The sequence below is a fragment of the Seriola dumerili genome, unplaced genomic scaffold (assembly GCF_002260705.1).
Source record: "Seriola dumerili isolate Sdu_G_001 unplaced genomic scaffold, Sdu_1.0 BDQW01000025.1, whole genome shotgun sequence".
Lineage (NCBI taxonomy): Eukaryota > Metazoa > Chordata > Actinopteri > Carangiformes > Carangidae > Seriola > Seriola dumerili.
In genome coordinates, this window is record NW_019174280.1 from 16,512,144 (window position 1) to 16,537,142 (window position 24,999).

Here is a 24,999-nt window from a genome sequence, read left to right on the forward strand (position 1 = left end):
CTGTCTCTGCGCCAAATATTACAGCATAACCGTCTGCACCATAAACATAAACGTATAGAACTCAACAACAGTAATTACATTAACATCAAAATGGTATTTCAGCAAAGAGCTGGAAATGTTTCGTAATCATTACCCATATATACACATAAGATCAAGGTCTCAGTTGCATTCCACTCTGAAATTATTGCACAGTAAGCCGCTGTGGGCTTGTCATGGTCACCCCCATAAACCCCTGTATAAAAATAGAACAACAACATTAACACACCAAACATGTCTTCATCTTGTTCTTTTTTTTTTTTTCTTTTTTCTTTTTTTTTTTTTTTGACAGGCACTGCCATGGCCAAACCCGCCTGAGTCTGCAAACATAAACTGTGTGCCACAGTGTGAGCTTTAAGAGTTTCTCTTGTCAGTAATTGCCCCTAAGCACACTGAATATCTTTTCCAAACCGATTTTCCTTTCCCTCATATTCGCTCCTCTGCAGTCACAAGTGGAAATCTTCCCACTGACCACTTGCTCCCTCTCTATCTCTCTAACTCATCTTCTCCTCCGGGACATCGGCCAGGTCCAAACAGTAGGGATTTTTGGCATTTCACATCACCACTGACCCAGAGCTTTGGCACCTCCAGAGAGTCCAAGATGAGCACGAGGAGATTCAAGAAGAATACAGCAGCTCTCTCTCTCTCTCTCTCTCTCTCTCTCTCTCTTTCTCTCTCTCTCTCTCTCTCTCTCTCTCTCTCTCTCAAGCTCCAAACCAGCTGGTCTCTCTTGAAAAACAGCGAGAGTGAGCACACGTCTGAGTGGCGAGTCAGACGATGGGTTCGTTTAGACGACGGTCTCCACACCAATCAGCTTTGGCGTGAGGATTCGTGGCGTTATTCCGTTGTTGAGGTCCTCCTCGAACTCCAACAGCTGGCCCATGAAGTTGAGGTTCGGGGAGATGATGGGCCTCCTGGTTTTGACAAACTTGTAGGCGTCCGTCATGGTCATCCAGGTGTGCTTCATCAGGTAGGCGATCACGATGGTGGCTGAACGAGACACGCCTGCCTGGCAGTGGATCAGAAGGCCCATACCTGCTTGATGTGCTTCCTCTGCAGAGAGGAACATTGCAACAATTAAAACACGATATAACGAATGCTTTGTTCCCCATGGGGAAGTTCAGTCATCACGCGTGATAAGATATTAAAACCTCCTTTGTCTCTCTCTCTTTTCAGTATTTTTCAGTATTTTTCAGTATTTTTTAGTATTTTTTCACCACTACCAAAAACAGGAAATAGTGTTAGAAACTGTCAAATGCCTCCTCCCACTGACCATCTGGTTCACTCCTCCTTTTATCAGATATTTCTTGATTTAAATTATATATGATTATAATTTATCCAATTGCTTTTGTTAAATGAAAACAAGATTTTGTAGAAAACATGTTTACATTCCTTCATTTGGGTATCTGTACCGCATCATAGCATTTCATACGATACCCAGCTACCACTACCCGACTTACATCTGTCCATTTTCAAACTACTTCCTAATTAACTGTCAACATGAATTAGACCCTGTTGCAAATCTTACTAACATACAACCATACTAACACTTGCCATTTAAAACCGTCAGATCAACTAAGTTGGGATTTTTGATTGCAGAAAAAAAAAGCTATGCAATTACTAAATAAGTTTCTAACTGTATAAAGGACCAGGGCCAAGAAATCAGACACAAGACCCGTGCAAACCACTGAGCCACCATTACGAATCCACAGATCAGTATGTGCCTGGATACTAACCTTATCAGGAGGCTCAGTAATCAGTTATCATATGAGTAATTAGCCTGATCAGTGACATTAAAAGAAATTCACTGTTTCCACTCTCAGTTACATCCATTAGGTCAAGGTCAGTTTTCAGCACCACAGCAGGCAACCACTGGCCTCATGTTACCGTACATAACACATATCCCAATGAGCTCCTCACAATAAGAGAGACACATTTTACATTTTAGGAAAAAGACTATTTGCTGCAGGGAGATACCCTGACGTATCTGAATCAGAACTGAGAGAGAAAAAGGTGGATGAGCACATCTCTAGCCAACGTACTGGCCTAGTCTTCAGTATGTAATACTTCAATCGACTGAATTAGGGTTCTAATTATGTGCTAGACATGTTCTTTTCACATACACTTTCTTTTAAATATATGTTTTAAAAGTCCAGAGTTTCAGAGGAATGTAAGTCTCCACAGCTTCGATTTAGTTATAAACGGCTGTATTCAGAGGATGTGAAGAGAGACGGCTTCTTCGAACACATTTCTTTCAGCTTAGATGGATAAATCTTGCTAGTTTTAGTGCACAGAATTATTTTTATTTTTTCTCACTCCTCTCTCATGTTTGCTTGTTTTCCTATGAAAACAATCGATAATTCAACCTCTTCCAGCCTCCAGAACGTGTCAACGTTAAACAATCTGGGAAGGTAAATATTAGTCTTTGGTTTAACTGCTCACAGCTCTATGGAACCTGTGAGGAGGAGTTCACATAGACCATGTATTGTCTGAAAAGGTCACAAGACAAAAAGCTGTAGTTCAAACTTCTAGTGCAAAACTGAGTGACAGTTCTCATACCGATAAATTCAAACGCCTCCTCGAAATACTGGCGCAGGTTCTGCTTGTTACTGTCGGTGGCGGGCAGGCGCTTGTAGATGAAAAGGCCTGTGTCGTAGTGGTAGAGCGGCAGGTGGGTGGTCACGTTGAGGATGTAGCCGATGTTCAAGCGCTGCAGCAGGTTGATGTCCTGAGCGTTGTGCTCGTTCCCCAGATAGAGGAAGGGCAGGATTGGCGTCAGCTCTGCGTTCTCTATGTCCGGGGTGGAGGGCAGGGAGTGAGGTAGCGCCCCCGTCAGGCCAGCAGCTGCACCCGTGTCTAATCCCTCGTGAAGGTGCAGCGAGTGTTCGCACAGGTTCTCGTGACTCTGCCTGAAGCAGCTAAGGCCTCCTGTGAACACACACACAGACAGGCTGTGATGTAAACTCAAGGTAAATACGGTTTGGCTGAACAACGTATAAAACTGTCAAACATGATTTTCTTAGTTACTTTCTTTGGCCCCTCTCTAAATGCAAACTGGGCCTTGTCAGTCTCTGGAGCATGGAGCTAACACTGCCAGGGTTAAGGGTTCAATTCCCACTGGTGTGAGCCATGCTAAAAATACACACACTCATGCCACTGTCCACCACATGGCACACGTTACGATGAGTAGGACAACTTTGCATACACACCTGATAAAAGCACTGACAACTGGCGTTAAAGAGATTTGAGGCACTAAAACATTACAGAAATCTCCAAGTCCCATGACTACGCTGTTACATTTGGTTGCGATTTGAATGTCTCCATTTGGATATTAAATCAGTTTGGAGGGATCAGCACTGTTTCCACTAACAACCACTGTCTGTCCCAGTCAAGTCTGTTTTGAGAAGCAGAGACATGGCCAAAATACCTCCTAAGACAGTTTCCACTTGCTAACCAACACGAGAAATCCCCCTCGTTAATCTGCAGGTAAATAGATGTACTAAATGTTTAATATACTTCTCACTGGACATCTGCACTTCTCCAAATAACTGGTTTGCACCTGTTCCCAGCGATGCCATCGGCCAAAGTTTCCCCACAGCACAAGAATTGTGGGGAGGGGTGGAAAGTGTCTCAAACACACACAGACACACACACTGCTGTATCAGTTCATGCCTTGTTCACATTGCATGAGTTGACATCACTGCATGTGAGGTCATCGCACAACTTCCCCTTAGTGACTGGGCAGGTGGGGATCTCCTGTCAACTGTCAGACAGCGTGTTCATCAGAGAATAGTATGATTGTTAAGCACGAACAAAGACATTAACCTGATGTTACTGTGATACTGGCCCAGCCCTCACTATGGTGGGCTGTAGTGCTAATAATTACTCTATAATAAATAAAAGAAAGGGAAGTTATATACAAGAGCTGTGACACCAAGCTCAAGGGGGGAATTTCCACTCATATTGATATTTTTTCTTACATTTTCATTTACTCTGAGCTCAAAGGACTGAGCTGTTTTAATGAAATCCGTTTTAGAGAAAATTTAAAAATCCTTGCCTGAATTTTCATAATACCAGCAATATTTATCTTTCAATACAGTATCAAGCATATCTTTGTCCCGAATGCTCTAACATTACAGGTAGCTGCTCATGGTGTTAGTTCAACATGGATAATGTGCCACATTTACTGTAAGTACACCCTGGCTGATGATGGATTTTTGAGGCCAAAATCTATATTAATATATATATATATTTATTATTTTTTTAAAAAGCAAACCCTGATAGAATCATCACCTGACTCAGTAGTTTGCCTCAACTCTACGAAGCATTTTTACCTCTTTTAGCTCATTGTTTTGGTTTTTACTATTTTAGTTCAGTTTCAACAGGTTTTTCTCAACAAGTTTTGTTTAAAGCTGCAGGTGTCCACTGTACTTGTACCTGTTCAACATCAGACAGGCAAAGTAGCTTGTGAACATAGTGAAATTAGTAAGCAGCTGAAAAGCAAGACATTTTCATCAGGAGTTGGTGGAGACCAAATCAGAGCTACAAGAGTGAATTTTGGGCTTGTTATTCATCAGGTAACTCCCATTAATTCCTAATGTGATTGATGGATGTGCAATAGGCAACAGTTTGGTAACATGTTAGCAATAAAAAACTTCCCGTTATATAAGTTATGTAATGGAAACACTGTTTTTAAACTACCTCAAATGTATCTCTGCACTTTCATGTTACTTTACCAACTAGTACTGATGCCAATACATTGACAGTATGTAGTTATACATAATATAGTTGTTTATAATTTGTTTATAGTTGCAAAACATTTATCAAGCACACACAAACAGTCTAGTGACTAAGCTAGAAACACAGTGAACTGTGAAAACTGCTTCCTGTTTTGGCTCAAACTGAACCAGCATCTTTCTTTTCAGGTCAAACTGAACTGAAAAATAACACTTTTCATAGCAGACTGAGAATAACAGAAGCAGCACGTTGCTGTCAGATGAAATCTGTGGAGTGTGACCGTCTGTCATTATCTCTGACTAAACTCACAGAGGAAAACATGAAAAGTGTCTCTATCACTTTCATAAGCCAGTGGCTCAGTTCCTGTTTAGAAATCACCGCTTCTGCCTCACTATGCCTCTCACACCACAGACCCGCTGTTTCCAAAGCTTACCCTAAACCTTCCGACACTACTGACATGTTGTTAATGGCAATTCTGACGGATTAAATGTAACCTATCACTGCTCAGGGCTGCAGTGGGGCAGGGACAGAAGATTTTGTGTTTCCAGTTTATCACACTATGACCATATTTACAATAAATCATGACTAAGAGCTGCTGGTAACAGCAAATAATGGAGTGCGAGTAAATTATTCAGCAGCGTTCATACTGTACATACATGGTCCAAATATGTCACTATTACTACTGCTTGGAATAACACTAATCCCCTGCCTACTTCCCGAGATTGAAAGCCCTCAGATATTTTAAGAAAGTGAAGAAGTAATCACCATTATATTTAGAAACATATAAAAGATTATTCAAAATATTAATTTTAATGGAATCAAGACTCAAATATTATAAATGTGCTTAGGGCTGGTTTTGTCCATTCGATCATAAACACAATATGTTTGATCACAGAGGAAATCCATGCTGCAAATACACACATAAATGTGGACACATGGGAGATATTGGCCATTGCTGATATTAAAAAGTACTATATAAAAAAGATATAAAAGTGAGGCTGAGCCATTTGATTCCACCAGCAGAGAGGATGGCTTGCATTTTGCAAGAATTAAACCAGGCGACAAAAGGAACAAGACAGTCTGCCTGTTCCTCCCACTGGGGCGAGCTTCAGACAGACGCCGGTGCAGGATGAGACACTGGAGAGGAGCCTCGTCCATCAAAGTACACAGGAGGACCAGAGGGCGAAGAGAGGAGAAGATATCAAGGTGCCGTGATCATACGGCTGGACGGTGACTGGGAGGCATTCAGAAAACACTCACAGCCCTGCCCCCCTACACGACACACTGCTCCAGCTTCAAACACACTCACACACACCAAAGATAGAAAACATGGCAGCGACCCAGGGACTGCTATCTCAACAGGCCGCCTTATTTACCAACAGCTGCCTCTCACTCCCTGCAAAATGCTTAAAATATGTCATATAGAAAGCTGTTGAAGAGTGTGCACATATGTTTATGTATGCGGGTGATGCAGACAGAATGTGCATAGGCTTGATTGTATATGCAAAAACTGTTGTATGTGGTATTATAACTGTAGCTGTAATGCTTCACTACAAAGCTGATGGGATGATACTACAGCCAGTGTGTTAACAGGCAACATCAGCTGACAAAAACAATAAAGGTCAAAGTTTAACAGGCTTTACTCACATACTAAACATTATTATGCAACCACACCACTTTCATATTAGTTTATATTGCCACTAAACTTATACTACTGCTACATCAGGCCATGCTTTCAGACGTCTAAACTGGTTTACTCCCTCCAGAGTTAAACTAAAGCCCATGTAATTGTGGTTTTCTGTCCCTTTTATTCTGGACAGCCTTCTTTCCTTTTTCAGTAGTCCAGGCATTTGCACCTCTGAGCTTTGATAAACCTACTTAAATGTTACCTTTGAGGATGATGGGGTCCTTGCCCTCCCTCCTCAGTGACTCCAGGACCACATGTAGAGGCTGGGAGGATGTCAGCCGGTTGGGGTCTGTGGTGCTCTCGTCGTAAACCACAATCTCTTTGGAGAAGATGCCCTTAAAAGAGTCCTTGCCCTCGCGGCAGGAGATGAGGTCCAGCACAGTGATCTTGCCTTGCTGCAGCCGCCGCCGGCTGATCTTGTCGGAACAGTTGATGTGCACTGCCCCCCGAATGTGGCTCTTGTTGTACTCCATGAAGGGCCGGCAGTCGATGATGACGGGCACAGGCCCTACAGGGTGTCCCATGGGGCAGCAGGTCATCCTTTTGGCGAGCTCATTGGGATGGATGACCCTCACGGTGGATACGGCTTTTGGAGTGCCCGGGGTGAGGCTGGGGGCGCTTAATGCTTCATGGTTGCTGACCATTGAGGTGGGGGGCCCGGCATAGCTGAGGTTGGGGCTGCTGGCGCTCACCTGGCTGTGGCTGAGGCTCTGGCTGTCCTTCTCATAGGTAGTCACAGAGCAACAGCTGGCACTGCTGCATCCACACGACAATGATCGCGTGGAGCCCTTGGATGAGGGCATATACGTTACAAGATTGGCCGTCGCCCGGATCTTCACCACGGTGGTGCTGATGACTGTCTTGCTGCTGCTGCTGGTGGCGAAGGAGTCCAGGTAGCTGGTGTCCAGGCGCAGTTGGAGTTCCTGAGGTCGGATCGGCCTTGGCAGCGCCACCACAATTCTGTCGTCAAGAGGAGATGGAGGCATGGGGAGGCCGAGGGCTGGACGTTTAAGGAGAACTCAACAAGCCACTCTGTGGGGAACAAGAACAAGTCAAAATATGAGATGAGGGAGACAATCTTTCCAAAAACCAGTGTAGTTCAATGAATCCTGCACCCACGGACTCAGATCAAGGCTGTGAATGAACAAGCAGAGAGCACACAGGCCAACCTCTTGTCTGTTTGATCAACATGCAAACTAGAAAACGGCTGCTCAAGCCAAATATTAGTAGTGTCAACACCTGCAGGGCAACACCCAAGTTAGTGGGAAAATTTAGATGTGACAAACTGGCCACTAATAATAAACAGTGAAATCATCACAGTCTTGTGTAACTGAATCACTTTGAGTGTAATTAATATGAATCATCCTCCAGATATTGTATATGTGTGTGATATTGAATTTTTCACCCCAACTCTAGTCTGTCTGATCCAAAGCTTGTACAACAAGAGAGAAAAAAAAAAGATAAAATACTGCATCAACGCTACGCCGCAGTTTGTTCTCTCCCCCAAATGGAAAGTCGGGGTACAAAAAAAGAGGGGTGGCATTTCCTTTTGATCACCAGCCTGAGCATTTTAAAAGCATGTCATCGTGGCACATTACGTAAAGACACCCGCCGAGCATTGCCTGTCCCGGCCATCGCCGTCCTTTAAGCACGGTGCAGGTTCAGCTGAAGCAGAAATCATTCATGGCCAAATTCATTGAAGAAACCGGCATGAGAACGTGCCGTGAATGTGATATGGCTTTCGGACGAGACGAACTGAACAGATGAGCTGAACACTGAAGGAAATCCAATTTCACACCATCATCAATTATAAAAATAAAAAATAAAAAATAAAAAAATAAATATGCAATGGCTGCATTTCAAAGGCTGGGATTGTAACTTTGCTCAATGGTGGAATAAAAAAAAAAGATAGACGCTGTGATAAAACACTTCAGCCATGTGGTGGAAATAATAATACAGCAATAATAAACACTAACCAGCCCAAAATGGTTGCAGCAATTTGATATTCCTCTTCATTAATTATAGAATCGCGTGAAATCTCTATGACTGTGCATTTCAACGGCAACTTGTGCCTTGGACACCAATCACCAAACTTGCCTTGTATTTCTGCTTACCGGTGTGTGTCGCGGTTGACTGTAGACGGATTTATTATCTCCGCTCGCTGACAACGTTGCCTCCATTCAGTCCATCCCAGTGTTGTGGATCGGCAACATTTTTTAGTACTTTTACCCTGCTCCCCCAGAAATAATATTGAAGGAAGTCTGCCAGCCTACAGAAGTCGCGCAGCCGGATTGACGCGACTCTGAGCCAATGCGCGACTTCATTAATATTAAATTTGATCCTTTTTGTACAGTGAGGTCCGGCCCTGTGATGGGAGGGATTTGGCCGAGCTGTCTGCCTCTGTGGCTGGTGTGGAGGGGGTGCGGTGGGAGGGCGGAGTGAGTGGAGGGGAGGGGAGGGGGGGCTGGTTGTCGCTTGAACTGCCTTCAGTCCCACGTACGAGCAGCGATGATGTCACTGGCAGCCAATCAAAAGTCTCTCCAGGAGGCTCGAGGAAGAAGCCACGGTGCCTTCACGTGCTGCTCGTAAACTCTTACTGTACAGTAAAATGGAGCCTTAGAAGAACATAACAGAGCTGTTTTACACTGAAGTGGCAGAGGGAAATAAAGTAAAAGCCTCTTAGACATGTGTCTATATGTATAGATGATATATAACATTGCTTATGAGAGTAAATTATTTAATTACTATGAAAATATTTTTGTCTAGTGGTGCAGGTCAGTGTTTTTAGTAGCTCTTTATAACTCTGACTGTGTGTTTGGGTTTGAATTAACAAATCTAAACATCTCAAGTCAAGTCAATTTTTATTTGTATCATTATACAATACATTTATATGTAAATATTATTTACAGAGACCAAACAATTCCCACCAAGAGCAAGCACTAGGCGACAGTGGCAAGGAAAAACTTCCTCTTAAGAGGCAGAAACCTCGAGCAGAACCGGACTATCCGGCACATCTAATGTGCCTAAAAGTTTTTGCATAGTACTCTAGAACAAGATAAACAGCCACATTTCCTTCCACACACCATCACTCTGAACACTTAAATCAATCATATGTCTGAAAAAAATGTCACCCTGTAACTAAAACATCTATTGTAACTACAAATGATAAATTATATACTGTGCTTTCCAGTTATAAATACAAACTGTGCCTTAACATGTATATATCATCATCGTTAGTGTCAAATATAAATCTCAGCATGTATAAAGTTTCCAGTATAGTATATAATAGACAAAGACACAGACAGACAGCCAAGACTGAACAACATCTCCTTTTGAGCAGAGATAATAACACTTCCTGCAATAGCTTGGCTACAATATTGGATTTCCTCGTATTGAAGCATCTTAATTTCTCGTGAATTCTTTTCGACTTTGATTAAATTTCTTCACATCTTTCTGGTCAGCTTTTTCCAGATGAATCATTCAAAAGCTTGCTGAGTTCACTAGATGATATCTGCACCTTCCTGAACAAACAAACCACTTCTAGATTTTATTATTCCCTCCGTTTCTTCATCTTGATATTGCTTAATTTTGTCTGTCAAGTTTCTTTCTAGTTTCCCCCAAAGTTATAGTTATCACTAAAATCGCTTGCGAGGAGTTTACATAGCTGAACAATCCAAACCTACAGCAAGTTTGACTTTGCTGACAGCAATATGTCACAGCACTCTTAAAGGCAGAATCAGTGTGGTTTACACTGTAAATGACTCAGTTTAACTTAAATATTAACCAGGCCATGAAACACACCTGACAGTACCAGTTCTCGTTATTATTCCCTTTAAAACCGGTTAAGCAACCCGAGTTAGATCAAGTGAAATGACATCAGACATTCGGGGCAGTGTGCCAATGTGACGAGTCAGTCTCATATTATTTATTACTCTTTGGTTTAACTCATTTTTCTTTTTAAAGCTGCTGGAAATGCATAATGGCCTGTGAAGAGAGATTCTTGCTTGTGTAAGACAACACAAATGACCTGTGTGCTGGATGGAGAAGTAACATTATTGGTGGTAATAAGTAGGTGTCTTTGGCAGGAGCGCTCTTAAGCAAGTGCCAAGTTGGCTGACTGTACAGTCCCATATGACAGGACCCATGTTGCGGTTAAAGGGTCTCGCTGGCTTCAGACCCCAAATATAATCGGAGCTCTCTATTTATCCTCATTGGCAACCTCAAACAATGCGGGGCATGTATTATTGCTGCTATTATTAGCCCCCTGTACAGTTATTTTTAAATGGACACAGCTGATCAAAGCCTATTCAGATTGGATTCCCAGCGACTCCTGTTTCACTGTGTGATAAAGGGTAAGTGAACAAGCACCCGTGCCTTTAGAGGAGAAAGTTTGATGTTTTTGTTTTTTTATTCAGGACCACAAAACAAGAATATTTACCACGGTCTTGTTTTTCTTTTGTGTGTTTTGTGATTTCTAATCACCAAATGATTAAAGAATCATGTAAAATCCAAAAGGTAAATATAAAATGAATTATTTTCAAGGATGAAAAGAAAACCCTCTGAGGCAAATGTGTTATTTTGGGCTGCATATGTAAATAAAATTGACCCCACCCTCAACCCCTGGTTTTATGATGTGACCCTTTGAGAGGAGCCTGACCCCAAAGTCGGAAACCACTGGGCTAAACGACCTTTAGGTTATTTAAAGTCATTCAAACCAGCTCCACCTCAACCAACTTCAGCAGTAAAGTTCTGGTTACACATTTACAGAATTAACAATCTAATAGTATCAGTAAACTATTTTAAACACATTTAGCTGATGATAAATCTATACATTTACCTAAGTGGGATTTTGAATGCAGAATTTTGCCTCGTAGGTTGCTTTTGTTAGCTCGTAAAAAGTATTGGGGAATAGTTATATAACAATAGAACGTATATATGTGGAAAATAATACATTATTAACATTAATAAACATTTAGATATTGTTATTCAGTAGTAAGGCTAGAAATATGTGTTGATGAATAAGAAGCAGACACTTAGAGCAAACATTTAAGAGATCTGTTGGGAATTCAAACACTGGATGCAGCATGACCTGAGCAGTTATGTAAATTCAACCAGTTCTGCCTGTGTGGCTGGTTTTATCTGGCCAAATGTTTGTCACACAGGCAGAATAATATTCTCTCTCTTACTGAGAGTTTTTTGATCTGCAGTAATAAGAGGCTCTTTTTCAGTACAAAGTGATTGAGTGGGCTGCATCACAAAAGACTGAAGGGATTACCAAGAATCAAGTTTAGACCATCAAAATAGTGAAAATGATTTGATCAGAGATTGGTGTTTTGATCAGGAGTGTGTGGTTATTGCATGATGACATGTTAGTGACGATGATCAGGAACAGTGAAGCAGCATTACCTGGAAGTCGTGCTGGTTCCTAGAGGGACTCGTGCTTATTACTGTAGATCAAAGATTTCTGAATCGAAACAGCCTGCCTCCGAGAAATTATGTTCATGTATTACTAATTTGTTTTTATAAATATGTCACGAAGGAAACATTGCTGCCTGAATTACATTGATTGGCAACATTGTGGAACAGTATGGGATGAGGTTTGGGGTAGATGTTTGGCTGTACAAAGTGTGTAGACCCAGGTTCATATCTTGAATCCCACGTTTGGTTGGGTTTTGTCTGAAAAAGCTCTTTGGTTAGGGGTAGGGAATGGCCATGATTTTGGTTAAATGTTAATAAGTAAACACGTCCTGTCTCATTTTCTTGAACATTAACCAGGTGCTTTGAGTATTTAAGCACAACCTAAGAAAATTTTCATCATACTTTCATTGCTACAAGTGGATATAGTTTTGCATCTTGTAAGAAAAACAACTTTTGCTCATTAGCACAAATCACAAAGTACAGCAGTGGATGATGGGAATGTCGTAGCTTTTGCAGGTATTTGATCATAAACCAAAATATTTGACAAATTAAAATTTCGAAGTCAGGAGATCACCAAGTTGATACTATTCGTCCCCTGTGCAACCATGAATGTCTTTACAAAATTTAATGCCAATCCATCCAATAGTTGTTGAGATATTTCAGCCGGGAACAAAGTGGTGGAACAACCAGACCGAAATGACCATCCCTGCAGCCTTGCCGCTAGCTTGGCTAAAAATGTAATTCAATTGGCACTGTGTGAAAACGTTTTATAAATTAATGGAAACATAAATTCCAGGAGACAGGGTTACTTATGAAGGCTGTAAACTCAACAACATGCTTTATAACTTGGCTAAATATAAACTTATTCTTATTCTGTCATCATGCAATTACTGAATTAAACTAACCACAATGTCTAATTTATGTACTGATGTTTCCTGTGTTCAAATATCGTACATGAGGTAATATTTGTCCTATCGTCTACCTTCAGTTTTTGAACAAGGAGCTCTGTCTTCTGAGTGAAAAAAACAACTATATTTGTTTTTGTGGCAGTTCAAGATATTTGCTTGGATTGTTTTGTGCATATTTTTGTTTTTACATGAATATGTACAGATCACAAAATTACATCAATACCAGTAATTTCTTATAGTAAGAAATGGAAAGAAAGTACCATCTTGTAGAATGAAACTGGGAGCAGGTGGATGTTAAAATGATAGCTGCCGATTAAATGTTTATAGATGTTATAAGCTTTTTATTATTCATTTTGAATGTTCAACAGGATAAGAAACCTCATTTTACAACCCTTTTCTCCCTTTCACGAGATCTTGAGCTGGATTGAGACGACTGTCTTCCTTTTTATAAATGTCAGCCGATGGAAAACATGACAGAGTGAGGCTTTGTGTGTCTGTTTAGAGATCACACACATGATATGAGAACTTTGATGTAGAACATAGTCAAGTGGTTAGCCCCCCCCTTTTTTTTTTTTGTTGTTGGTGCTCAGCATGGAAAATGTGACTGATCATGGTGCGATACTCGCTGGCCCAGATGAAAGACCCAAACCACTTCCTTTCTTCAGCAAGGTGCAGACTCAATGTCACACTTAGCAGCACAGTAAGAGCTTAACCTTATGTAACCTTAGAAACTAGTTGTCATACATACATTCATTTAGAAAAGACCCAGGAGACTCTGTTTGAATTACAAATTAGCCCATTTACTAATTGCTGTTTTTTGTGTTTAATATGCAGAAGACTGCCCCCTCGCTCCCAGGACTTCATCCCATCTGGCCATTAACTTCACCTCTCTATCAATGCTGAGGATTTAAGAAATAGAAAAATGTTGCTGCTGATGGTTTCTAAGAGGGAATGGCACAGATGGGCCCACTGCAGACTCAACAGCTTGAAAAGCAACATGTCCAGCGACAGCAAGGACGGCCACTGCCAAAGATTGAACAGCCTGTCGACCTATGCCCGTTTACTTTCTGCATATTTATCAGCTTCCAGCCCGTTAGTCTGTAACACAGAACAACACGCAGCTACAAACACGTTTAACCTCTTGAAACTTGATGGGCTGATTATCTCTCTTACTGTCATTTTAAATCTATTTCATACGCTTCATTAGGCAGTTTAATTGAATGAGCGAGATCTTAACCGAGCACTGACACAGCTTTCCAAAGTAACATTCTGTTCATCACTAATGCTCGGGCTGTGTGACTATCATTGTACAAACTCTCTGAGCTTTGAGAACCCCCCCAAAAAAAAAAAAACTGTCAGCCCAGTCTGTCGATGCATTATGGTGCCTCCCTCTGAAATACTGTCACACCATGACTGCCTTTGTTTATTTTTTGATTTTACTGGATGGAAAGACGATTTCCTGTACAAACTTTTGTACAAAGTGACAAGATGTGACAGCCGTGAGTTTGAGAGTTTGATGCATATTTTAGATTTGAAACATCACATGTTGAGAAAACCCTAAAATAGTCATGTAATATCTGAAGATCTGATAAGACCCTGCAACTGTCCCCAACGTGTAAATTGGTGAACACGTCGTAGATTTCATATTCAGTCAATATTGGTCATCCTTACACCGACATATGAAAAAGGAATCATGTTAAAACAGTTGAAAAAGCATTTACATGGCCAAATCTGTTTAACCTTTGATTATCAAGTAAAAGTCCTTTTTTTCAAGATCGCGGCGAAGACAGAGAGTGGTTGCAAATCAGATGGCTTTTCAACTGCTTTTGTCTCTTACCCTTCACCTGGCATGTCAGATGCTTCCAATGCTCACACTTTTTTTGACTGACACTTCAAACCCTTTCAGACCTCAGGTCTTCACATTTGAACATCAACTTTGACAACTTTGAGTGTCCAAACACAATTTACTCCAACTGCTTTCGGTGCTATATATTTCAGCTTATGCTTCAGCTGATATCTTCTTTTTGGTCGACACCAATTTCTTCCGGGACTTCCCCTTCAACAGACACCTACGGGTCAGTTTATCACATATACTTGAACTGACATTTCAACTCCTTTCAATGCTTACACTTTGACTGACACTTCAAATCCCTTCAGGTCTCTTGAATTTACTGTTCAGCCGGCGTCTCCTTTATTTTCAACGCTGTTATTTCAACTGCCATTTTAACTTCTTTCTGTATTTTGACTGCAGCTTCAGCTATTACAGCACTTCAGCTCTGTGAATTTTCAGCAGAGATCACGTGTTAATGTTCCTCAGAAATTTTCTGGTTTTATTTAAATTTAACTTTAAAATTTACAGCACACTCTAGAAGAATCTCTTTTTTTCTAAAACACAAAATATGTCAAAAAAATTAGAATTAAACAGCCGTGTTTATAAGAGGAAGAATAGAATATCTGAAAGAAATCAGAGAGAGAGAGCGAGTACATCCTTGCATTATAGACACAACCTAATACTTGAAAAGAAACCCGTCTGAAACCTGTGTGTATGTAATGTAATGTACCCGTGTGAGGAAGACACATGTATAACACATTTCCCTGTCACCTGTGATACCCACCTCCTCCAGAACCATCTCACAACCCTAAGGGGAGTTCTGGCTGAAGGTTTAGAACTTCTTAAATTAGCTGCTGATTGAAGGCAGTGAAAATTTAAAAAAAAAAATCATGTGCTAAAAGCACAAGTCTCTTTAAGTGTTGCCTGGGAGAGGAGGCCATCGGCTGTGACAGATTACCAAGAGAAGTATGGTTTACACCGAACAATAACAGCTCCATCACTGAACTCATAACAACCCTATTTTCTCTGAGTTGGGCTCATCTGCTCAGTATTATTCATTCAAGTTGGCATGTCCCTTCGCCTGAGGAGGGGTGACTCATCCTCGCGGTCACTTAGCAACTACCAAATATTGTTTAGGTAATGATGAAAAAATTTAAACATTCGCTCTCACTTGCTCACGTATACAGTCGCACTTATAGTGTATAAAGCCAGTGATGAAGCGTCACTAATCCTGATATGTATGTACAGTGGCTGTGTGTGCACTGTGCGATTCTGATTTACCTCATGCTTTGATGAAATGTGAGATAATGATCTCAAGAATAGCAGATTTTGTTGGTCTGCCTGCAGTGGAGGCCTTTATTTAATTCTGACCTTATCCCAGAATGGAAACATATCATACACATGGATGGATTTACACGACTGAGGGTATTAGATGATGTCCCCCTGATATTTATACCCATCACCCACAGTGAGTGTGTGTTTATTAAACGTCTTCCTAGAGGTTATAAACCAAACCTCTCAGCCGTGACCCTCAAGTAGAGCAACTTATCAGAAGTACTCGCTGCCCTCAACCTCTGAAACAAACACAGGGATAACACAATATAAATAACAATGACTCTCTCTGCACCCGTTGCTAATCACATCTAAATAGCAACTGTTTCTAGGACAGGGGGTCACCTGCTGCATGGCTGTGTGGGAGCCAGGGCCTTTTAGCTCTGCATGGCTGTCCCAGAGGGGGCTGAGGTTTACCCTCTGTTGGCAGCTGTCTCCGTGCACTGGGAATGGACTGTTCTGGACTATATCTGCAGTAATAATAATGCCGTTGATTAATACCATTAATTAATGAGAGACAATGTAAAACAAGTCTGGAATTACAGGACCTCTCGCTGAAACACTAGTTCACAATTACCTGGTTTCGTTAATATGTGAAACTATAAGATTTTGCGTCTTTATTGAAAAGATTTTCAAATGAAGTGTGAGTTTCTGTGTTAAGTGCTCTTTCCTTTATCTCTTTATAGCCAAAGTATCTAATACATGCTAACTCCTCCCTATATTATTCTACACAAGCTGTTGCGGCTGTCAAAAATGTAAAACGCTTCACTTCCTGTATGACAGAGGGAAGGGGAAGACTTACCAGACACCAGGTGTATAGAATAGCAAATGTAAAACCTTTCCTGAATTGGCTACTGAATATCTGCTCAGTTAACGGAGTTATGAGTAAGTTTTTGCTATTGCTACATAGCCAACGTTAGCATTAACAGCTGTTTACTTACCAGTCTCGAAGAAACGTTGCAAGTTCAGCATCAAAGTAACCAAAGAAACCACATCCAGCAGCAGAGAAAACTTGCAAGTAGCCCCTTTAACTATAAACATAATTTAACTTTAACATTGGGGTTCAGTGAATTAAAGGGTTTCTTTTCACTGTCTGACCTTTTGCCATAAGAACAGTTAATATGGGACAACAACCCCAAGTAAAACTAACCTATTACATTTCATTTATAATAGCTAAAAAAAACCTTTCCAGAATCTTATTTTCCATTCAGAAGCCAAACATTTTTGAATTGTTATTCATCTGCTATATATAGAAATTCATTTGCATGCAGTGGAATCTCTCCCTTTATCAACATCTACATGAAAACATCTGACTGGTATCGTTACAGCTGCTTTTCATATGCCGGACTGGTATGACAGGCAGTTACACAAGTATAGATGGTGTGAAAATAAACCTATCATGTCAACCTGAATCACACTGACAGTGACATGCACTGCTGGTTATATTATATATTCAATTCTGGTGTCTGACATTTACACTTTTATGCAAACAGGAAGTCATTAAAAGGATGTGACAAACGTAAACATGAAACGTAAACAAGGAGTGAAATACAAACTGACAACAGACACACCTGCAGCAGATATTTTGTTATATTTTAGAAGCTGCTGAAGTATCTGTTACTCCTGAGTGTTGGGACTAGAAAGTGTAAAGCTGCCTTTCATAGCTTTAACTAATATAGATTATAACACAATTATTTACAACACATAAATGATGCAGCTGTGAGCAGATATTTTAGGTGTTTATTCAACAGTATTTTCAACAATCACATTTCCCATGAAGACATTCTTTCTGTTATTACAGTTGTGTTTTACTGTATTGTTATGCATAATTTGTTTATACAGCAGCCTCAGTTTATAGGTGTCCATGGGAGGATGTTGATAAATACATTAATAAATACTTATATCTGCTCTACATTATGGTATCAGAATATATAAGCCATTGATGGAATGTTTATATTTCTGGGAAAAAGCTGGATTGAAGTTGGGAGTTTTTGATCCAACTATTGTTTCCATGGTTGATAGTGAACTTTTATGATGAGTTATTTTTTGCTGATGTGTGAACAGTGTCAATGTATTTTATAGACAATGCAAATGGTTTTTAGTAGAAGAATTAATATAGAGATGTATGGTTTTCACTGAAAAGCAAATTAAAACATCGCTGTCTATTCTAGATATTAACACGCTGTAAACCATTTACCGTTCTTAGTGTAACGAAGAATAGTAATAGTTACATATTTTTGTTGTCTTCTTTTCTGATTCTGTCGTCTACAGCCAACATCACCAATTACTTTAACTTTACTTTAACAATCTTTGTTATCGTATTTTCTCCCCCTTTATCTGAGTCTCCTTGGAAAACTAATGATGTCTTTTCATGCTTCTCCTCCCTGTTCACAGACTGACAAAGTGGAAGCCTTCAATGCTGGAAAGCTGATGAGTATGCATATGACCTGAGACAAAGAGGGGCAGAGCCAAACGCAGAGAAATGAAAGCAGAGAGGCAGTAGTGGAGAGTGATATGTGTCATTTGGTGATGTCATGCATCCAAGCGTCCAGGGTAACAGTGGCGGAGGTAACAGCCTGAGTCAGAGGATGACATCAACGCTACAAGCTGTCAGACAGGTTGTGAAAGGGCTTAGTCCCACGCTCCCATTGTTCTCTGGTTAATGCTGTTATTCAGCCTGCCACCGGCCTTACCATTTGTTAATCTGACCTAACACACAGTTAGACACAGGACAAAGACACACAAACAGCAAATTTAAAGGCCAGCATAGAAAAAAGGCCAGCGGTGTAATGTCAGCCTGTAATACACCATCACAGCTTTTTTGAATACAAAAGAAAAAGGACACAGTTTTGAGTGAGGTCAGGCAATAAAAATTTACGAGCAGACAGATTCAACAGAGGTTACAAAGCTTGAATTGTTTAGCTGTTTGGCTTCGTTATCGTGTAGACTGAAGTGTATAAAAACATGCTGATTTATTAAAGCATAAGTCTGGCAATATTCTATTTTTCTCTTATTGTAAACAAAAAAACCCACTAAAAACAACAATGAATTGCTCTTCCTACATGTATTTGCTTTGTAATGCCTGATATATCCTATTCCTCTGTGCCATAGAGCTCCATTGTTGTCCAAAAACTATTTAAAGCAAATACAATGAGCCACACATTTGCTCTGGGTGACATATTTCTTCATTACCATCAACACGGGGACTGTAGAGAATTCTGAGTCAGTCTCTCGTAAAGTAAACTCATCAAATTTGCCTTAATCCAATGGCTGAGGAGTCTCCCACAAAATCATTATTAACTCCAGTTTGAGTAATGTTTGAGAGACATTACAGTGCCCAGCTGTTGAAGGAAATTACTTAATCTGTGATGTGTAAAATTTCAGCACAAATAAACTTTGTTCAGAGGGAACAAATGGGCTTGGGGATGACAGCCAAAATCAGGTCGTATTAACAGACAGACAAACCTATTGTTTGTTTGGATTGGCTGACACTAAGAAATAACCGAATATCACCGAAGTTATTGTTTGAGATAAGGACATGGATGTTATCTTTTCAACGATTTCTTCTTCCACTATGGAATCACAAGCCATTTTATTTGAGAAGAACACAAATATTGTCATTTCAAAAATGTCTGTCAAATGCAGTCAGGCTTATATGTAGATCCTGAGCAATAAATGTGACATAGCCTCGTAAAACTATGTAGAAGTCTGTAGAGATGTGACGTATTTTTCCCCACTCTGTTTTCCCCTTTTAAATTCTTCAACATAAAAAACACAGTAGTTTCCTGGATAACATTGCTATAGGTTTGTGTTATGGCCCCTTCTCTTTAAATCACGTTTTTTTCAGATTTATTTGCCTCATTATCCGTCTTAGTTTAGCATGCTAACATTTGCTAATTAGCTCTAAGCACAAAGTGCAGCTGAGGCTCATGGGAATGTGATTAGTTTTTGCAGGTAATTGGTCATAAAGCAAAGCATTGGATGAATGGAAATTCTGATCTGATGGTGGCGCTGGATTAAAAATCAGAGGATGACCAAAGTTATTATAATTCATCCTGAGGACAACATGAATGTCGGAACCAAATTTCATGGCAATCCATCAAACAGAATTAATTTTCTGGGGACCTTGAACATCTGTTGGTGATGTTCAGATGTTTCACTGGATGAGTGGAAAAACTCTTGTAACAAACACCTGATCAGCTTTAATCCATTATTTCATTTCCAGTTTGGCTATAAAGGGGTTAAAAGCTTTTTTCACTAATGCATTTAATAACCTGTCACCCTTAAGGCATTAAAAATCCAAATGATGCATTTTTTTTTAGTGATGTCAAAGTTACATAATATGGAAACAATCGCATTATCTCCACTAACAGCCATCCAGATATACAGGCGATGAGAGGAAGTGCTGATTGAGAGAAGGATGAGAAAAGGCGGAAATATAGAGGCAGACAGACAAGACAGACAGACTGATGGGCCACGCTCTCCAGCTCCCACATTCATTCAAAATGCAACCAGGCTTTGTTGTATTTTCCAACCACACAATCACCCACTATGCAGCCTCGGTGCGCTGACGAACTAGGCTTCTTCTGGTCAGGTCAAACTCATTGTTTGTTCGTTGCCCACTGTACTAAGACAGAGTTACAGATTAGTAGGGGCAGCATGAGTCAGTGTATGCTTGCATGAGTCAGTGCGGTGTACTTAGTTAACTTCGGTTGGTTTCAGGAAAACCATTTCAAAGAATAGTTCAACCTACCGAGTATTATACCTGTAGAGTTTCAGAGGATTACACTAAGTGCAAAACACGCCTCATCTGCAGACTGAAGAGTTGATAAGTGTGTGGGTGTGATGGTGGATGATATCACCTCTCATGTAGTATAAATATCCATTATGCCTCTATTCATTTCTTTAAAAAAAAGAAAAAAAAGGCTGAAATAGAATGGGAAGTGAGACTCTAAGATTACATGTTTACTGAAAGCAGGAGGCATTATCCGTCCCTGTATAGTCATAACACTCAGCAGTAGGACAAGAAAAGGGCATAAATTAAAATCTTACATCATGTGAATCCACACAAAAGATGCCCATATGTTGAATAAAGGCAAATTTGATCTTCCAGATGCTCCATTCACACACTCAGACCTTTCAACGTAACCATTTCAAATAAGAAACCTTTTAAGGCTGAGAGGGAGAGATAGGACTTCAAAACAACAGGGGAAAAAAAAGAGTGTTACAGACACATTACATCAAATACATGTAATGTGGTGCAGGTAGCTGGAGTGCCCCCTGCAGGAGAGGGCTATAAGATTTAGAGTAGTATATAATGTTAAAAAGTGGTTCACAGTTACAAAAGAAAGAGAAGTACATCATCTTAGTTTATCAATTTAAAAGCATAAAAACAAAGGGGCCTTTCTCACAGCAGACATTAACAAGGGCGTCATTCTGTTGAAGTGTGCAGGAAGCCATGACAGTGTGACAGTGAGCCAGCATGCACAACACCTGGACCCTGAAACTCAAGCAGCTACATGGTCATCGTTCATTTGATTGTTCACACCTGTGGTTTTCTTATTGTGAAGAGTCAAAATGTCCACGAGGAAAAAAAAGCCTGTTGTACAATGAGAAAAAAACTCATCTTTAGAGAGAGTTCAAAGTAGCACTCCGCTAATTTAGTTTACTCGTCATGAGGACTGCTGAATGTAAAACCAGTTCCTTGATGATGTCATCAGGGTTGTCTTGGCTTGCACTTGAGATCATGGTAGTAGCAAGGCTCCAGTGTCAGTCTGTGAGTCCAACACTACGGTCCAGACTGAACTATCTCAACAACTATCAAATTGATTGTCACAGATTTTGTTTTAGACGTTCGCCTCCCTCTCAGGATAAATTCAAACAACTCTGTTGATCCTTTTTAAATGATTCATTATCAGATAACTGAGAGATTGATGACATTCCCATCAGCCGCAGCTGCATTTAAGCCATTTTCACGTCATATCAGAGTATGGAAGTGCGGAAAAAGTCCATTGTTAAAGGCAACTAAACGCTGAAATTAGTAGTGTAGTGTAGTGCATTATTCATCAAGCACAGTATTTTAACACTCACACATCCGACCATCACTCAGACTTTGTTCAAATTACACTGGAAAGTAGCCATTAATAGCGTTTCTTCAACAAACCATTTGCTTGATAGTGAGTATGACGTTCTTTGAAGAAATGTAGTCAATATTTGTGTCTTTTGGTGTCTGACTATTACTTGGTGATTGAGACAGCTGATGGAACCTGCAGCATAGAAACTGTAGGATCCAGTGTTTTGGAAATAGAGGGATTAAAAGTCTGGATATTTCAACTTTTACTGATTTGATATAAACCATTGTCTTTTTCTGTCTCCTATGGGTGCACCAACTGTATGGAAGCACAAAACTAAATCGCTTAAGTATGCCCCTAAACTCTTAAACAGGGTTTGATGACGACTTTTCCATAACCTGGGAGCCAGGACAGCTAAAGCTCGGTCACCATGAATCTTCAACTCAAGTTGGTTTGACACTTGCCTTTGTTAAAATATTCACTTCTAGATGTAATATTTCATTCTCAGTCAAACCACCCAAGATACTGTCAAGCAAACCCAAAAAAAAAAGCCTTCCAGAGGTATCATCTGTAGATTGTGTCACTTGCTGTCTTGCCTGTCTTAATAATTGATGCCTGCCTGGAATTCTGTTGTGCCTCCTTTTTTTTTTTTTTTTCTTTCAAATTTCAGATCATACAAGTTTGTTTTTTTTTTTTTATCCCACTTGTGCTCCAGTTGGCTGGCCTTCACAGAGCTTGAAGGAAAGTCACAGCATTTGGATCGCCACTTATCACACTCAGGCACGCAAGAAATTAAACCTCCATAGCCTCAGGTGAATGCTCTGCTGGTCAAGGTACTTTGCATTTTCAGAGTCATTACATTGCCACTCTGCACTGCTTGTCTTCTGTTCAGGGGGGAATAGGGGGACAGCGGTGGTCTGTGCCACCGCATGCTTGAGCAACGTTTCAGGAACAAGTCCTGTGGAATTATCCTGTTTCAGTAATTGTCCGGTCCCCGGTGAAGATATGAGATCAGATGTAAATATATGTAGAGGGATTTAAGCTGTTTATTCTAAGGCCAAGATTTCATTCCACCCTGGATAAGTAGAGCAATCTTAGAAGTCAAGAGGATCAGTTTGTGTTCACCAGCCTGATCTTTTCTCACAGTCGGTGCACAGCAGAGAGAGCTCCTGGTCTTGGCACATACACAGAGCTGAGCGCCGTCTCCCCAGAAATCAGCTCACAGTCTTTATTCTCCTAATACATTATTGAAAGCTATTTTTGCAGCTGCACTCCGAGAACAAAGGTATTGCAGTTGTCACTTTCAACTTCACAGACAGAATGGGGAGGATATTTTGGGAATCTTTTTTTTTTTTTTTTTGCTTTTTTTTTCCCCTCTCCCTGAAGTTCCACAAGACTCGACTCCCCTCAAGCAATTTTTGTCTTAGCATCTGCCAGTATCATGAGTGTGTCGAAAGCCTTTTGTTATCACGCTGTTCAAAAGGGCCATCATAGGTTTGGAATACACCCCATTATGCGCTGGCCATTCTGCGCCGAGGCAAATGTAATTATGATAAGACTTAAAGCTGACTTCTGCAGGATTTTCATTCATGAGTTTGATTTTTATTTCCCTTTCATTTTCCCAGTTTGATCATCAGTCGTATTTTGAAGACGATTCTGACTTCAGCCTCATGTTTTTCTGTTTTATCTCTCTCTTGCTTGTAGCATGCAGCACTGGCAAACACATCAGTATGTTAAGTCCAAATTGCATGGCTGAATTATCACGCTTTCTCCCCTCCGTCTCCCTCTTTTCTTTTTTTTTTTTCTCCCCCACTCAGAAACCATACCAGACTTCAAATGTCTTGCAGAGTTACTGAGATGTTACACTGTCACTGTGCGAGTCTGGATTTTAGGTTACAAATCCTCAGAGCCCTGCAGACCGACCAAGCGAGACCCTGAGTCACCAACTGCAGTGTGTGTGTGTGTGTGTGTGTTTTGTGTTCAGAGAGGAGGGAGAGAAACTGTACAAGAAGGGAAAACTCAATTAATGTCAGCCTCACACAGCAAAGCAACATCCAGGGCCTTTTCTCTACGCCAGGCATAAAATTAAAACATCTCTCCCAACACGATTTGTGTAATTTTTTTTTTTTTTTTCCTCGGCAGCAAATAGATTCAGTTTGCAACCTGCGCTGATGATTAATTACACAAACAATTATTATGCCTGTCAGTTCACAGTGGGGTTAGGCCGAGGACGTCAGTAAATTTCTCCCTGGGCTCGAGGAGGTTTTAAAGTGCCTGGTAGAGTCGTCAGATGAGCCTACAGAGACAGGATTTTTTTTTTTTTTTTACCTGATAGATTTTACAGTACAGTATGTCCCAACAACCTTGAGGTGCACTCCCAGATGGACATACATCATTGCTGTTCCCTCAGACTGTGCGCTGGACAAGCTGGTGGAACCAGTGGAATTGCTCGGAGGCCAGTAGTACCAGTGGATGTACTCAGCAGCTGGTAAATGTGTAACACTCCCTCCACCTGCCATTATTCTGCCAAGGAAACATGTACAGTATGTTCTTACTCGACAGGATGAGTACAGTAAAGGTTACGAACACATATCATCATTTTGATGAAAAGGGCATTTTCTGATTCGGAACTGTCTGAATTAGAGCCCAAATGGTACAAAATCTTTACGTCCCATACCGATAACAGAACTTGAGACTTGAAGAAAGAGCCGAGAGTTAGATGAGAAGATCGACACCACTCTCATATCTGTGCGGTGACTCTGAAGCAGCCGATTAGCTTAGCTTAGCATAAATGCTCCCGCAGAACCGCAGCTTGTCATTTTTACACTTAGGTGTTTGTACTAAACAAACCAGCTGTAACGTGTTATAGTGAGCTTTAAAGGTTAATATAACATTTGGTTTGTAGGGTAAACATGGTAGACATGATGTTGGTATAAATCTTCTCATCTCACTCTCAGAAAATAAGTGTATTTTCCAAAA

The 24,999-nt window shown here is 40.5% G+C and overlaps 1 protein-coding gene across 2 annotated transcripts; it reads right to left on the reverse strand.

The window, feature by feature from the left end:
* Positions 1 to 320: 320 nt before the first annotated feature.
* On the reverse strand, positions 321 to 8,751 carry dusp10 (dual specificity phosphatase 10). Of its 2 annotated transcripts, none has more exons than XM_022737874.1 (4): positions 8,575 to 8,751; positions 6,663 to 7,492; positions 2,596 to 2,964; positions 321 to 1,089 (listed from the first exon to the last, which is right to left on the reverse strand). In XM_022737874.1, exons 2-4 carry the CDS (start codon positions 7,444 to 7,446, stop codon positions 824 to 826), a joined length of 1,419 nt encoding a protein of 472 aa, XP_022593595.1. In that variant the 5' UTR covers positions 7,447 to 7,492; positions 8,575 to 8,751; the 3' UTR covers positions 321 to 823. The 2 variants fall into 2 exon arrangements, with proteins under 2 accessions (XP_022593595.1, XP_022593594.1); XM_022737873.1 differs by having other exon boundaries at positions 8,558 to 8,751.
* Between the last annotated feature and the right edge of the window lie 16,248 nt (positions 8,752 to 24,999).